This window comes from Strix aluco, chromosome 3 (assembly GCF_031877795.1).
Source record: "Strix aluco isolate bStrAlu1 chromosome 3, bStrAlu1.hap1, whole genome shotgun sequence".
Taxonomy (NCBI): Eukaryota; Metazoa; Chordata; class Aves; order Strigiformes; family Strigidae; genus Strix; species Strix aluco.
The window spans coordinates 15,076,237-15,093,981 of record NC_133933.1 but is presented as its reverse complement, the minus strand read 5'-3'; the positions used below and the strand labels follow the sequence as shown (position 1 = coordinate 15,093,981).

The following is a 17,745-nucleotide window of genomic DNA, read 5'->3' as shown; positions in this document are numbered from 1 at the left end:
GCCTTAACTTCAGCTCAGCTTTCCTGTAAATTAGATATATGCAGAATAGTACATTTAATATGTAGAGTTCACAGGCTGTCAGAAGACATAAACACAACAGGAAAACACAGTCCTAGGATGTAGACTTGTTGCAGCTCAAATACAGCTTGGTCAGGAGCCCTATGATAAGCTTATGCACAATGTGGCCTGCCACATTTGGCTGCAGAAAAAATTAAAACTGTAAAAGGGATGATACAATTTTCTTTGTAAGATGGCAGATACAAATGCTTATGCTGACATGGTTTATGTTTGGTGCTTTTTAAGAACAGGTATTCTTTAGGAGAGAATGAAACTACTGGCAACAGTGCTTCAGGCATCAGTGTGTTACCCAGGGGAATCTGATGTTCTGCTGTCAAAGGGAAACTGGGTGCTATAGGCCAACACAGCCATACGTGAGGTCCTGCATTTCTAATAAAATTATTTAGCTAAATAATGCAGAACTGAGAGGATTCAGTCTAAAGTCTATACAGAGAGAGAATATGGTGAGAAATACATTTGGCTTATGGCATAGAATTAGCACTAAGTTATGAATAAAAATTACCATGAACAAACCCCCTATTTGTTTGCATTTACACTCCAGTTCTGTTTATCAGCATGATCAGAAGGCCAGGAAACCCTGTCATTTCCTACTACCTCCCAAACTTCAGTAAAATGCCTATTTGCAGCTCTCAGTTGAGCCATCTTTTTCCTCCTTTTTGTGACCTAGAATACTAGAATTAGGTGCTCCAGTCCTGCGGTAGCATTATGTTTGATTAAAGGAATTCCCAGAGTGGACTGTTGGTCAGACCAAGAAACACCTCTCCACAGAGTGGTTGTGACATGGCGGCAGTAACAGCTTCTTTGATTTGAAAAGGATTTTACTGTTGTGACAGATTTTGTTTCTGCTTGTTAGCCTCATGTCATGATGCCCCCTTTCACCACTGATGGAAATGGGAGTTGGGCTGCTGCTGTTGGCAGGTAATTTCTTACTCAGAACTGATGTGAGTAACTAAAGGGTCACAGTCTTGCTTTTAGTAAATGCATTTCTGGTATTTAGTAACCTTGGATGCTTTCTCATGAATTTGCCTAGTCACTTATTGAATACATAAACTTTTGGACTACACCTATCTTATGGCAAAGAACGTATCAATTATGTGAACTATCTTCTTTGCTCATTCAAACCTGCCACCTGCTAATTTCATTTGGCAGTTCCTCATTTTCATATCAGAAGCAACAGAAAACAATCATACTCCATTCACTTCTTGCCATTCCGCCTTTGATTTTGAAGATGTCATGTACGTGTCAGTCATCTTTTTCAGAGTGTACTGTACTAGTCTAATTAGATTCACTTCCAGATACAGAAAGACTATCTCTAACCTCCTTGTTACTGTTCCCTACAACTTCTCTAATTTCAAGATATCCTTATTGAGATGCAGGAATGGAACTACACACAGTATTTAAGAGTATGCTTCACACAAATTTACATGGTAGTATATGTGGTGGTGCAATCCTTACCCCCCCCCCCCCCCTCTTTGTTGGGCTGCTTGGTGCTAGGTGCGATTCCACCCACATCCTCCGAGCTATACACCAGTCTGTGGAGATAAGGACTGACAATGTTAACGAGCCTGGCTCCTGCTCCTCCCGATTGCTCGGAAATGGTTAAAATGGCCCATCAACTCCTAAGGGCCTGGCACACCTGTGCCTGGGATGTGGTCAAATGGGAACAATAACAGAGTCGCACATTAATCAAATTCTTGTGTAACTGCTGGAAGGCACCAGAAGGCATTTGACAAAAGTCAATTATCTTGGACCCTATAAATGGCGACCACCAGGGAGACCCTTTGAGCTCTCCTGGATCGCAGTGGGCCTGTGACCAGCATCTCCCCTGAGCTGGGACGCCTCTCAGGTACCAAACCCTTAAGGTGTCGTCTGCTCCAGACGGAAGGCCAGGGCGAAGTCCCCCGCTCGAGTCTCAATTATCGCCCGTTGAGGAATGCCAAGGCATTGGGAGTATTTGCTCTAAACTCGAGAGGGAAATTTTCTTTGAGCTAGCTTCTATTTACTCTGCGTGTGTGTGTGTGTGTGTGTGTGGGTACGTACCCTTGTTTCTGTGTGTGTATGTCTGTTCTGTGTTCATTCTACTGAATCCAAACACCTTTGTTTCTGTATGTTTGTCCATTTTGTTATGTGCATGCATGTGTATATATGTATATATAGATACCGTTAAGTAAGTTAGTGTGAATCTTGTCATTTTAGAATCTGAATAAGTCGCTTTTCTTTCTTTTAGTATTTCTGAATTATTTTATAATAACAAATTGCTGTTAGTTATTAATAAAACCTAGATTTCTTACTAAATATTACCGTGTCAATACTTTCATCCGCGACAGTATAAGGATATTTTCTGTTTACCCTCTAATACTACTCTAAATATTCTTAGGATTATATTTGCTTTCTGACTGTTACTTTGGCAGGGATTACTGTCAAATGCCTTTTAGAAATTAATATCCCCACATCCTCAAAGACTCCTTCCAAGAACTCCATACATTTGTAGACAGATGCCCTTATAAAAGCCATACTGACTTCTGCTCATTAGATCATCCTCACCCATCTGTCCATTAATCCCAGTCTTTATCACAGTTTCTGATTCTTTGTGATGTACATGTCAGTGTCAGGGATTGGTATCTTCTGAAGCCATTTAAAAATTGGTACTGCTTCTGTCACCTTCCATTCCTTTGATACTGAAGCAGTCCAGAGTAAGAAACCACATGCTAAAATTAGAAGTTCAGCTGTCTTATTCTTAGCATTCCTTCATGCCATCAAGGACCCACTCAGTCAGAACAACTTTTGTTACTTTCTGATATAACTTCTGTAACACTTGCGTTTGACTTTGCAGGCCATTCGTGATTTTACAGACCTCTACTGTATTCCCCATAGGGTCTTTTTTCACAGGCTGAAGGATGCTAGTGTCCTCAGCTGCCATTATTCTCATGCTATTCCATGGTCTTACTGAGCCTTCTCAGCTTTCTCTGAACCGTTTATATTTCTGATGAAAGGTCAAAGCTTTACAAGTAGGAAAGTGGAGCGGGAAACTGCACAAAACAGTTCCAACAACAACTACTGCTCCCAGAACTCATGTAAAGAGTTACTGGATCCTGTCTAGGGATCCTCTGCCTGCAGACACAATATTATTAGGGACCAGAAGAGTTTTCACAGTCACTGCAAGTCTTCCATACTGAGTTTCTTTCTGCTGGGCCCAAGAACAGCTAACTTGGCAGAGACAGGAGGAAGATGACGAGAGATCCTTCATTTACAAAGGGCGTCTGATAAGGAGCACAGCAAGAGTCTTAGCAGGAGGTGCTACAGATGCAGAGGGCTGGAACTCAAAAGATCTTTAAGTTGCATGGGAACTCAGGCAATCATCTAGTCCACCCCCTACTCAAAGCAGGACTTACCTTCAAGTCAGATGCAGTTTCAAACTCAGATCAGCTTGCTCAATTTGCTCAGCCCTGTCAAGTTATGGTCTATCTCCAAGGATGAAGATTCAACTATTGTTTGACATCCTCCTGCTGATAACTTTTTCCTGTATAGCTAATTGAAATTTCCTTTGTTGTGGATTGTGTCAATTGCATCACATCCTCACTGTGCACCTCAGAAGAGTCTAGCTCAGTCTTCCTTATAGGTAGAAGGCAAAATCAGGAACCCCTTTGATCTTTCCCTTCTTAAGGTCAAAGAAACCCACTTCTCTCAGCCTCTCCCCTTATGGCATGTGCTCTAGCTCCCAGTCATCTTGGTGGCCTTCCACTAGGCTCACCCCAGTTTCTTTCTTGTACTGGACACAGCTTTTCTGATGTGATTTAATAAGTGCCTAACAAGTACTTCCCTTACACTGCTGGCTATGCTCTTCCTAATACAGTCCAACATGCAGCTAGCTTCTTTGTCACAAGGACGCGCTACTGTTTCATGATCACCACTAAGACACAGAGGTGTCCCCAGCCAGTTAGCTGATCCCCAGCCTGTACTGTTCCACATACTTATTCCATCTCAAGTGCAAGACTTTGTACTTGCCTTTTCTGAACCTCTTCAGGTTCCTGTAAGCCCATCAAGGTCTCTCTGATATTAGTACTACCCTTCAGTGCATCAGCTGCTTCTCCCAAATTGGTATCTTCTGTGAACTGGCTGAGAGGGTGCTCTGTCCCCCTGTCCCATCATCCAGGTCTTTAATGAAGACACTGAACACTATTAGCTACAGTACTGTTCCCTGAGAGATACCACTAGTGGCTAGCCACCAACTGAACTTCGCATTGCTGATCACAAACCTCTGACACCCAGCAATCCAGACAATTTGCCAGCAACCTTGTGGTCCACTTATTCAAACCATCTCTTTCCAATCTGGCTATGAAGACGTTACGAGAGACTGTGTAAAGTCAAGGCAGGGAACATTCACTGCCCTCTCTGCATCCATAGAAGTAGTCACCCTCCTCACAGAAGGCTGGTCAGGTTGGTCAGGTATGTTCTGTCCTGCATAAATCCATGCTGGCTCTTCTCGGTTCCCTTCTAATCTTTCATGTACTTGGACATGTTTTTCAAAAGTAGTTATTTCATGAAGAGCCCAGCATCCCTCTTCAGCAGTAACGCGTACAATAGCTATGCCTGTATACACCACTCCATTAAGAATTTTTTTCTTTATATACCATGGACCTAAGGGTTGATAGAGGCTGACTTGCCATATTTTCTTGGCAGTAACAGACCTAGCCTTTTGACATCTGGACAGACCACAAAACCAAGGGAAGTGATTATGAAGCATGTACATACATGAATATTACAGTTTTTTTCAAAAATTTTATGAGTAGTCATTTGATGGGGTTTGAGGCTAGATGAAGAGACTTCGGGGAAGGCTGAGCTCCGTGATGAGGGAACATAGGAAAAGGTAGTAGATGACCAAGTAGCAACACCTCATAAGACTTCCTTGATTCAGAAAGATATTCCAATTTCTCTCTACTGGTTGAGTATAATGCATATGTCTGTCACCCATGCACGAAGTAAAAAAAGTTATGTACACCTAATTGTAACCTAAAAATTAGGCTCAAATGATGAAGCTACCAGACAGGACTAATCTCCAGTATCCCCAACAGCTCTACACCACATGCAGACAAGGACCTATGAAACAACCTGTTATCACAGTGCCTGTAGTTGGACTTACTTGGAAAGAGCTTTCAAGTCATACAGAAGTGGTGGTGGGAGACCCACAGTTTGGATAGGTCTCATTGGGAATTCTTCATATACAAAGGAAACGTTGGCCATTCTGAAACCCTGGGAGGTAACAGGAAAGGCACAAGGCAGGATATTTCATTCAGACTAGTTGCACTGTACAGCAGTCACTCCACCTCTCCAGGGTCCAGAAAGAGAAGGGAGACAATGGCTACAGAGGTAGATCAGATCCTCTTCCCCACCTACAGGGTAAGCAGAGATCCTTAGCACCCCAGTGAGAAGAAATACAGAATTTTCCCTTGGAAGGTTATCAGTCACAAGAGAATGTTCTTGAAACAGGGGCAGAGCATGGACTGGATCAGTTTTGCCCCTTTAAGGCTGTCCCGCCTCCTGAGCTTCCTATTGGGCCAGATTTAACAACAGAAGGGATAAATAGTAAAGAAAATACATTGGATAAACCAAACTGTGGCACAGCAATGGGAACTAGGGAACCCTTGAGGTATCCTTCCCACCCTAGCACTGGACAAGGATTCATGACTCAGTAGATGCAGGCTAGTGAGGGCATGGTTTGTCACACATGTGCCAGCTTCAGACCACGTCACATCAGAGCACATCAACTTCCACAAGACAATGTGCAATTCCAACTCTTTGAGTATCAAAACCACTGGTGGGATAAAGAAGAGGCTCAACATGTCTCTCTATTAAAGATGTTAATGTCCATGAGGACATAAAGCTTAATTACACGCTTTGTAGTAGCATACCAGGTTTTGGGCTGACACCTCATAGAAAGAGAGAAGCAGCCAATTGTGCAGAAATTACCCATTAAACTGTCATGATACATCTTGTCAGATGTCCTCTCCTGGCCAAGGTTCAGGAAATAAATCACAGTCAGTCCTGAAATATCAGGTGAAAAAGGTCCCAAACCAGTTATGGACTGTCCAGATGCTCCAGCATTGAATTCTTTGGGGCTGATCTAGGAAGATGGAATCTTTCAGCACAAACTTCAGGCGTGGCAAGTTGCTCTTGCTCAAGTTTCTAATCTGCACTGTAATCCCCAACACAGTATTGAAAAATAAATATTAGGCACACCTCTTAAGTGGCAGGGGTCCCGTTCTGACAAAGAAATGCTCCTCATACATGTTTGTGAGCCCTAAAGGGATGCCTGAGGAGAAAACACTAAACCTATGATGGAAGACTTCCAATAATTTGGTCAGCATGAGGAGCTCAAAGTGGCACTGGTTGCCCACAGGGAGTCTTTCCCAATTGCTCTGACAATATCTGGTATTGACGGGATCTGAAAGGAAGAGGTCCATGCATAAAGCTCTTACCTTCCCACATCTGCTCTGGATGTGTAAAAGACAGCCATTCTCTTATACAATCACAGGTGATGTGATCACTTTTTCTTGGGTGAAATGCAATTCACAATCCACCAGCTGAGAGAATCTGATGGTCTCTCAGGCAAAGGTGCCCCAGTTTCTATAACCTTCCAGGACCAAAGGTCACCATTCCTTTTCTAATACTCATTGCAAAAACATGGATCTTTGGGGACAAAAGCCAGCCACCTCCCCAACGATACCTGAAACTATTCCTCTACTAGTTAGACACAGCATGCAACTGTAGTAGAAAAGATTTTCATGCACCTTTCTCACATCCTATCTTCACTATACCAGGGAAAAGACATGTCTCTCTTGCTGTCAAATGAATCAGAAAACCCAAAAATGTTGCTCTAATGCCCATATCCTCCTGCTGTAAAAGTGCTAAAAGTTCGATCCTAACCATGAACCAATACTGATAATGATCCATTAAAGGGACAGGCCTGATGTCAGAGGCCATGAGCCCAAGAAGTACAAAACCACAAGGTGTAAGTCAGATCCATCATGTGACAGCTCAACTCTGTTTTATTTTACCACCATTTTTTTCAACTATGCCTAGGCAAAGCTTGTGTTGTCTATCCATAAGATTAGTGGTCTCCAGTCACACTTAGTTTTCAGTTACAGCCTGGTATCCCTCTATTCTGACATGATCTCAGGGGCCCAGAACTATGCTAAAATCAGCACTCAGCATGAAGTGTGCTTAGGAGGATCTATAATGGCAAGAGAAGGCAGATGACTACTGACAAACACTTTTTGATGGTGTGGCCTTTGGCCACAGATGTTAAGAACTAGACACTTCCTATGGATCTAGAGCCACACTCTGTGAGCAAGTATGATCTTGGCAACCTTCACTGCCATGGGGAGTAGGTCCAGGAAGAACAGGCTTACCATCCCATCAGCTTCCGGGCTCAGTTAAGATCACTGGCTAAGTAAAAGTGAACCTGATGCAGACACATAATGGAGTGATCCCCTTTTCCCCCCCAAGGCAGGTGACTACTTGGATGCTGCAGAGCATCAGCTGTAGTCCTGAGTGTTAGCAATGTTATTTTCATGTGTCAAGGAGGATTATGACCTTCCCAGTCTGAGCTGGTAGGGGAAAATACAGTAGTGTGATTACTTAATTGAGGCAAATGAGAGAGAATCATGGTGGCTAACAAGTCCAAAAAAGAAAAAAACAATCACATAGTGGCAAGAGTGCGAGTAGGAGAATTGCAAAACTAGGAGACATAGAGGAGAGAATTCACACAAAGACAGAAAAAGCCTTAAGTCAGGCTAGGGGGTGGATGGAAAGAGAAATATGGTTCTGTGTTGGTGGAAGAGGACCGGGGTTTTTTTTTTGTTTCATTGTTTTTTTGGGGTGGTTGTTTGTTTGTGCTTTTTTTTAAACAACAATACAGAGAAGGAAGGATGCAGGAGGGGGAAGTCATGGGGTCATTGAGATGAAATATCTGCATTACCTTCTACCCCTAAAACTTTCTTCCTGTGACAGTGATAAAACAAGTCTGAAGATAGCAGCTGCAGTTGCTTTTTCCTTCATGCAACAGTTAAGGTGTGCTGCACAATGGTTGTGGGGGCTATAGGTGTCTTTCACCCCTCTCCCTTTCCCATCCTTCACACTAGCATATCTGCTTAGATGGACAATCCCAGATGCTGATGGTGGCAGAGCTGAAGAAAAAGATTGCAAACTTCAGGGCATGCACCACTCAGAGCAAGGAGGACAGCAGCAGTGGCCAGACCCCTGTTGTCTGTGCCCATTAACAAAGGAGCAAGAAAGGAGGGGCTGACCCAGTATGGCTCTTCTTACATTCATGTCTGGCCTCTTTCTAAAGCCAAAAGCATCCTATGATATCCAGCATCCTGCAAAGCCAGAAGACATACATCAGGAGAAGTTAGAGAGATAATACATCAGAATTCAGACAGTGAGGGAGGAGGGAGCAGTCAGAATGATCTTATTATTGAATGCTCACATGCGGACTTTATGCATCATTCCCCACTTCAAAATGGAGGTGGGAGAGGTAGGATTTTACCAAAACTTCATGCTACTGCAAAAGAAGCCAAAGCTTTACTTGGTATACAGACATGGGAGCAATCAAAAATGCATTGCCACTAGATGAAACAGATAGACTATTAGGAATGGTATAGAACATCATAACTGCCGTTTATCACTTCATGGGCTATATACATCTTGAACATGCAATGCTGGCAAGTCCACACCTCACAAAGATACAATTAGACAAGGTTCAGAGGAGGACACAAACCAAAGGTGTGGAAAGGTTTCTTTCTGGGCAAAAAGCAAGTAAGTAGACCAGGATCCTTCAGTCTGGGCAAAAGAGTAACTGAAGAGCAATACCATGGAGGCCTGTAAAATTCTGTGTGGCTGGGAAGTGGGAGAGGGGCTAGGGATCAGTGCTCATAGTTATCTCTGAGATGTAGGGGGCATTAAATAAGGCTGGCAGGTGGCAAGTTTAGAAAAAACAGAAGAAAGTAGTTCTTCTCACAGCAAGCACTTAAGCCTGGTGGATGCTAATGGTCTACACAAATTCAGGAGGAGACTGGACAAGTTCATGGAAGACAGATTCATTAAGGCTATGAAATACAGAGATATTTTTGGTTTAGGAGATTCTTGAGCCTTGAGGATCCTTGATCCTTGAGCTTTGAGAGTCTTCTGGGGAAATGTGACTGAATGCTCATTCTTTTATAACCTTCCCACAGCCAACACTGTTGGAGACATGCTACTAGGCCATACAAACCTTTTTTCAAGCCCAGTGAAGCTGCCCTTTCATCATAAAGAGGAGAACTTGGAGATCAACTAGAGCTGGGTAGCTATATGAAACACCAAACCTGTCCAGCTAAAGGACAGCATTCAGAGTCATAATCTTCACCTGGTGATTAGCATACATCTTAAACTGAAATATATTAAAGAGCTAAGAGGGAAATGGTGAACTGTTACTTCAAATTATATTCATATATGTTTTATTCTGTTTCCTCATTTCTAATCTTGTCATTCCAATTTTTAAGTAAACCATATATTAGTAGACATACTTCTCCAATTTCCTTAATTTTCCTGAGGGTCTGGGTACTAGTAACAAATTAGAGTGCCACCTGATATACTTTTTAATCTTTCACGGTAATAAATCCAGATAAATCAGTATAAAGACATCTCTGGGGCTGAGATGTTTAGAGAATTTGCTCTCTGGAATAGGCCTCCAAATCAAGCTAGAAGAATCAGTGTTTGGTGCCAAGCTGGAAGTGCCAGACTTTTGTGGGGAGTTCCCTTTTGGAGGCTTCTTCCCAGAGCTGCACCTGCAAGAAACTGAAGGCAAAGAGGCAATTTACAGCTTCAGACAAATCCCCTACTGTGAAAGAGCTGTTTGTGATTTTAACTGCACTAAAATTGTCTGGAAACATCTCCTTCCATTTCTACCTCAAGGATGGGAATAGAATATAGGAGGATGTAGGTTCAAAAGGAGCTTCGGAGATTTCTAATCCAGCCATCTGCTCAAACCAATTGCAAAGTCAGATCAGGTTCGTCATCCAGTTGACTTTTGGAAATCCCCCAAGGATGCAAATTCCACAGCTTCTCGTTACCTGTTCCGTACTTGATAACCCTCATTATGATTTTTCCCCCCCAGATTTAGTCACAATTTCCCTTGCTGCCTCTGAGAAAAGTCTGCCTCGATTCTCCCCACAATCATCCTTGAAGCAGCAGAAGACTTCAATCAGATCCCCTCTTTGACTTTTCCAGGCTAAACAAATCCAGCTCCCTCAGCATCTCCTCAGTCCACCTCCATCTCTCTATAGCCCTCTGTCTTAGTGGCAAATATTATTTTTCCACTGTACTATCCAGAAAGTATTTGGCTTTTTTTTCTTTTTTCTTTTTTAAAAAGTTGTGGTTGCTATGCTGCAACATGTACATGGCTAAAATACAAAAGAGAGAGTTTGCTGGAACACCCTCCTACCATTTTCCCACTCATTTGATGCACTATCAACAGGAGCAGGCACTCATATAAGACTGCAAAAATCTGCTAATAAAATGTTGTTTTCATCACTCTGGCTTTAATGTACAGAGAAAACCACTGTGATAAAAAAGGGACACAGAAACAAGTTGCCTTAGTTATATTGTATGCTGTATACAGTATACTGTAACTGATCACATATATGCTGATAGCAAACAATGAATGGGAGAAAAAAAAGTTAAGATGAATATTATCGCTATTGCTAAAGCCCATGTGAGTCTGCAAGAAAACAAAGGGGTTGGTGTGCACTGTTGAGCTGTTGGCATAGGCTCTTTGCACTTTGGGAAGCTGTGCTAAAATTCTGTCACATTTGGAATATCTCAAAACTTCTGTGTTTTAATGAAAGCCAAAAGTACTCTCTTGCTCGGGAAGAGCTTTCTGGTCTGGAATACAAGATTATTTTGGACAGGGTGGTGGAAGGAGAAGAAAAACCTTTAGAGATGTTTAAGAACTGTACAGTACAACCTTTTTCTCCTGATCCTAGGACAGGTATTCCTCAGGCAGATATGAACACGTGCATGGAAATGTTAGAAAACCCAAATGGCTATTCAGAGTGCCATGCATCAGACTGGTAACAAAGAAAGGCTCTTACCTGATAGTCTGGCTTGGTGAAGTAGTCTAGGCTTGCAATATGATCCAGAAAAAGGTGGAACTCTGAAGGCATGTGCTTTAGCAGCATTCGGTGTTCATACTTTTCTTTTATCATGCCAACCTGCTCCTGTAAAAAAGAAAATATCTCAGATTCAAGAATCTCTTCTATTGCTTCATATTGATACAGTCTTCTCATTCCTGGAACACAGTCTCTTCTTAGACCCAGCACTGTGTCTATGCACTTCTTCTGTTTAGTGTCCCTAGCAAAGCAAGGTTGACCACTGTAGGCAAAGGTCAAAGGGAAATTCTGAGTCAGCAGAAGCTGTTCTTTTAGCAGAGCCTTCTGTACAGGTGTGATGGTTTAGCCCCTGCCGGGGTCTGAGACCACGCGGCCGCTGCCCCTCCCCCACAAAGGGAGTGAAATACAAAGCCCCAAGACTGAAATAAGGAAAGGTTTAATACAACAATGCAATAGCAACACAACCAACAACAACAATAACAATAACAGTAATAGTGATAGCAATGAACAGAGCAAAATAGCTACCAAATACAGCAGTGGGAAGCACGATGTACAAAACCACGAGTGCACCGAGCTCCCGCGCCAGGAAAATGTGACCTGCCAGGATGTGACGTCCGCATGGTATCTGAATAACCCGGCTAGAGCTCCCCCCGACTGCTGGGGAAACTTAACCCTATCCTGGTTAAACCAGGACATAATCCACCCCTTTATTCTATACCATGTGCGTCACATCCAGCTGCCACTTAGCAATTAGCATTGACAAAGAAAAATTAACAAAAGCACAGTATAACTCACGGTGTGTTTTCACCCACAATCAAGTCCCCTTGTGGCACGCATCGGACCTCTCCATCCTTCTGCATCACCCACCAGGTGCACCCAGGTCCTTGAGCAAAAACAATCCCGTGGATGGGTTTGCCTTTGCCCGGCGCAGGACTAACCCTGACCATTTTTCCCAGCAGGTCCCTCATGTGCACCACAGGGACTCTATCCCCGTCCACAACACGTGGAAGTTTTGACTGAGCCGGGCCAGCTCGATTGGCAGATCCTCTTGTGTTCACTAACCAAGTGGCCTTTGTCAGATGTGTGTCCCAGTGTTTGAAGGTTCCACCCCCCATTGCTCTCAATGTAGTTTTTAACAGTCCATTGTAGCGCTCGATCTTCCCGGAGGCTGGTGCGTGGTAGGGGATGTGGTAGATCCACTCGATGCCGTGTTCTTCTGCCCAGGCATCTATGAGGTTATTTCGTAAGTGAGTCCCGTTGTCCGACTCAATCCTCTCTGGGGTGCCGTGTCGCCACAGGACTCGCTCTTCAAGGCCCAGGATGGTGTTTCGGGCGGTGGCGTGGGACACTGGATAAGTTTCGAGCCACCCAGTGGTTGCTTCCACCATTGTGAGCACGTGGCACTTGCCTCGGCGGGTCTGTGGCAGTGTGATGTAGTCGATCTGCCAGGCTTCTCCATATTTATATTTCATCCATTGATCTTCATTCCGCTGGGGCTTCACCCGTTTGGCTTGTTTGATTGCCGCACACGTCTCACATCCGTGGATGATCTCTGTGATGGTGTCAATGGTGAGGTCCACCCCTCGATCTCGAGCCCACCTGTATGTTGCATCTCTGCCTTGGTGGCCCGAGGTCTCGTGGGCCCACCGGGCTATGAACAGTTCACCTTTACGCTGCCAGTCCAAGTCCACCTGAGCCACCTCGATCTTAGCAGCCTGGTCTGCCTGCTGGTTATGCTGATGTTCATCAGTGGCTCGACTCTTGGGTATATGGGCGTCCACATGGCGCACCTTCACAACGAGGTTCTCCACTCGGGCTGCAATGTCCTGCCATACTTCAGCGGCCCAGATGGGTCTGCCCTTGCGTTGCCAGTTGTTCTGTTTCCATTGCTGCAACCACATCCACAGGGCACTTGCCATCACCCACGAGTCAGTGTAGATATAGAGCCTCGGCCACTTTTCTCGCTCAGCAATCTCCAAAGCCAATTGGGTGGCTTTCACCTCTGCGAACTGGCTCGATTCACCTTGTCCCTCAACAGCTTCAGTGGTTTCTCGTGTGGGATGCCACACTGCAGCCTTCCATCGTCGGTGTTTTCCCACAATGCGGCAAGACCCATCAGTGAACAGGGCATATTGTTTTTCTTCCTCTGGCAGCTCGTTATATGGTGGGGCCTCCTCAGCACGTTTCACCTCTTGTTCTGGTGACATCCCAGCATCCTTGCTCTCTGGCCAGTTCATGATCATTTCCACTAATCCTGGGGGGTCGCGGTTCCCTATTCGAGCCCGTTGTGTTATCAACGCAACCCATTTACTCCACGTGGCATCTGTTGCATGATGTGTGGAGGGAGCCTTTCCTTTGAACATCCATCCCAGCACCGGCAGTCGAGGTGCCAGGAGGAGCTGTGTCTCAGTGCCGACCACTTCTGAGGCAGCCCGAATTCCTTCATATGCTGCCAGTATCTCCTTCTCAGTCAGGGTATAGTTAGCTTCAGAGCCTTTGTATCCCCGGCTCCAAAAGCCTAGAGGTCGGCCTCGGGATTCCCCATCTGCTCTCTGCCAAAGGCTCCAGGAAGGGCCATTCTCCCCGGCTGCAGTGTAGAGCACGTTCTTAATCTCCTGCCCTGTCCGGACTGGCCCGAGAGCCACTGCCTGGGTAATCTCCTGCTTAATTTGTTCAAAGGCTTGTTGTTGCTCTGGGCCCCATTTAAAATCGTTCTTCTTGCGGGTTATGTGGTAGAGAGGGCTCACAATCAGGCTGTAGTTTGGGATGTGCATCCTCCAGAACCCCACAGCGCCCAGGAAAGACTGAGTCTCCTTTTTGGTGGTTGGTGGGGCCATGGCTGTTATCTTGTTTATCACCTCCACTGGGATGTGGCGATGCCCATCTTGCCATTTTATTCCTAGGAACTGAATCTCCCTTCCAGGCCCCTTAACTTTCTGTCACTTGATGGCAAAACCAGCCTTCAGGAGGATTTCAATTACCTTCTTTCCTTTCTCAAAGACTTCCTCAGCTGTGTCCCCCCATACAATGACATCATCAATGAACTGCAGGTGTTCTGGAGCCCCACCTTTCTCCAGTGCAGTATGGACCAGTCTATGGCAAATGGTGGAGCTGTGTTTCCACCCCTGGGGCAATCGATTCCAGGTGTACTGGATACCCCTCCAAGTGAATGCAAACTGTGGCCTGCACTCTGGTGCTATTGGAATGGAGAAAAACGCGTTAGCGATGTCAATCGTGGCGTACCACTTGGCTGCCTTCGACTCCAGCTCATACTGGAGCTCTAGCATGTCTGGCACTGCAGCACTCATTGCTGGCGTAACTTCATTCAAGCCACGGTAGTCCACAGTCAGTCTCCATTCGCCATTAGGTTTTCTCACTGGCCATATAGGGCTGTTGAAAGGTGAGTGAGTCTTGCTGATCACCTTCTGGCTTTCTAGTCGACGGATCAGCTGATGGATGGGGACCAGGGAATCTCGGTTAGTACGGTACTGTCACCGGTGCACCGTCTTGGTAGCAATTGGCACTCGCTGCTCTTCAACCTTAAGCGACCCCACCACCGAGGGGTCCTCTGAGAGGCCGGGTAAGGTGGACAATTGCTCAACCTCCTCCAGGGCAGCTATACCAAAGGCCCACCGGTACCCTTTTGGGTCTTTAAGGTACCCTCTCCTGAGGTAGTCTATACCTAGGATGCACGGGGCATCTGGGCCAGTCACAATGGGGTGCTTACGCCAGTCCTTCCCAGTTAAGCTTACTTCAGCTTCTAATAGGGTCAGCTGTTGGGACCCCCCTGTCACTCCAGAGATGCAGATGGATTCAACCCCACTGTGGCTTGATGGCATCAAGGTGCACTGTGCGCCAGTGTCTACCAAGGCCTTATATTCTTGTGGTTCTGATGTGCCAGGCCATCGGATCCACACCTTCCAGTAAATCCGATTATCCCTTTCCTCCACCTGGCTGGAGGCAGGGCCCCTCTAATCCTGCTCACCATCACTCACTTGATCTAAGAGTGACTCCTGCAGGAATGATTTCCTGGTCCCCTCAAGAGGGTCAAGCATACTGTTGGCCATTCTATTCTGTTTGGGGGATTTCTGACTAGACACTGGAGCTGCATCTCTCTTGGAAGACTCCCCTTTCATGGTGGTCTTCCCTTTCAGCTGCTGTACTCGTGCAGCTAGGGCAGAAGTGGGCTGTCCATGCCACCTTCCCATGTTCTCCCCATTGTCGCGGAGGAAGAACCACAGGGTGCCCCGTGGTGTGTGTCTTGCACTGCCCTTCTCTTGGGTGGGGAAACGCCTGCTTCTAATAGCTGAGACATCAGCCCATGCAGGCGGAACATAGGACATGTCCTGTTCCATTTTCTGGAGCCTCTGAGACAGTTCCTCTACAGCTGAAACCCAGGCATGTTGGGAGGAAGGGAGACTTCCCTCATAGTGCCGGAGCTGCATAGTCACTTCATCCACTGTCTGATTGTCTCGCCACCAGGATGCTGCTGCTAATGCTTTGGAATGTCCCTCTGGTCCACTTTGCAGGAACTTCCGCCACATCAGCTGTGTACAAGGGACCTGATCTGGATCCAATGGTGACTGCTCATCATTCAGATCACCATAGATCATGTCAAACACAGCCATTTCCCTGAGGTTTTGGATGCCTTTCTCCATGTCGGTCCACTTGCCTAACCGACATAGAGAATCATCCTTGTAGGGGTACCTCTCCCTCACAGCGAGCAGGAGTCGCCTCCAAAGGCTGAGGGTTTGAGCCTGTTTCCCTATTGCCTTGTCAATACCAGCCTGCTTGGCTAAATGTCCCACCTGCTTGGCCTCTCTCCCCTCCAATTCCAAACCAGCAGCTCCACTATCCCAGCACCGGAGCAACCAGGTGCAGATTTGCTCGCCTGCAATGCGGCTGTAATCCTTCCGCATATCTCGCAACTCACTGAGGGATAGAGATCGGATGATTATCTCCAGCTCTTCCTCCTGCTCTCGTGATGGGCCTGGTTCATTATCACCCTGTACATTGCGAGGGGATTTTTTGGTATATTTGGTTTTCCGTATCGGGGCAACTGATACTGGTACTGCTTGTCCCTTCGGCTCAGCTGCTGTGCTGGTGGAGGCGACCGGTACTGGCACTGCCTGTCCCCCTGGCCCAGCTGCTGTACCAGCAGGCTCACTTTCAGACCCTGCAGCTCTTTCGCCCCCTTGGGGGCAGTGAACAGTGTTAAAGATGACACGGTAAGCATGGGCAAGCCCCCAGCACATGGCAAGGATTTGTGTCTCCCGGGATTTGTCAGATTGGCAGCACACCTTTTCCAAACACTCCACCAGTGTATCAGGACTCTGCACTTGTTCGACAGTGAGATCCCAAAGCATTGGGGGTGACCACTGACTCAGGCACTTGCCCATCTTCTCCCACACACCTTGCCATTTATAACTATCTGCCCCCGGGGCAGGTTTCCGGGTGGTGCTATTGTTGGAAAAGTACCGCATGGCCCAAAACAAGATCTGGCAGACATTTAGAAAGCATTGTGCCACGAACACACTGGCCTGGATGCTCCAGGGATAGCTGCAACTCTCAAAAACTGAGAGAATCTCTTCCCCTGGCTCACCCATAGAGGGGGTGAGACCCCAAACAAAAGCCCAGGCAGCAAACAGGTAGCGGTGCACCCCCACAAGCAGCGAAACGAGCCCATTATAAGCAGACAGTAACCAGTAGAGCAAAACAAGTCCCTTGATACATTTTCCACCGAGAACAAACACCAGCACTAGGAGCATAGAGTGGATATGAGGATTAATCCAGCCCCACCACGCAAGCAAATTGCCCAGCATTGCAAACATTTCTTATCAAACAATACAAGTAAAACAGAAAAATTACACCTAACAGATTGCTCTAACACACTTCTCCTTTTGTCCTTATTTCAGTCTTCTCCAGCCCCACGTTGAGCGCCAAAGTTGTGATGGTTTAGCCCCTGCCGGGGTCTGAGACCACGCGGCCGCTGCCCCTCCCCCACAAAGGGAGTGAAATACAAAGCCCCAAGACTGAAATAAGGAAAGGTTTAATACAACAATGCAATAGCAACACAACAAACCACAACAATAACAATAACAGTAATAGTGATAGCAATGAACAGAGCAAAATAGCTACCAAATACAGCAGTGGGAAGCACGATGTACAAAACCACGAGTGCACCGCGCTCCCGCGCCAGGAAAATGTGACCTGCTAGGATGTGATATCCGCATGGTATCTGAATAACCCGGCTAGAGCTCCCCCCCACTGCTGGGGAAACTTAACCCTATCCTGGTTAAACCAGGACAACAGGTGACCTGTTTCTTTCCAGGGATTTTACTCTCTAGCACAAGTTATTTCCAAGACAACACAGTTACCTTTATTCTGTTTAACTTTCCAGGTGCAATTCCCATTTGGCTTGTTTGGCATTGCAAAGCATTACCCCCGCCCCACCTTTCTAAAGGCTCTGTTTATTTGTCAAAAGGACAGGTCAGACTTTCCAATTTTGTTGTTTGCTTTG

The 17,745-nt window shown here is 45.8% G+C and overlaps 1 protein-coding gene across 9 annotated transcripts in view; it reads right to left on the bottom strand.

The window, feature by feature from the left end:
- TTBK1 (tau tubulin kinase 1) overlaps positions 1-17,745 on the bottom strand; it is a 131,414-nt gene that overhangs the window by 46,459 nt on the left and 67,210 nt on the right. For 7 of the 9 annotated variants that reach the window (XM_074817436.1, XM_074817433.1, XM_074817435.1 and 4 more), the window contains one exon: positions 11,208-11,333. In XM_074817436.1, coding sequence (XP_074673537.1) covers positions 11,208-11,333 — 126 coding nt within the window. Of the gene's footprint in view, positions 1-11,207; positions 11,334-17,093; positions 17,220-17,745 lie in introns of those variants that run through there. The other 2 variants (XM_074817442.1, XM_074817441.1) reach the window with 2 other exon arrangements.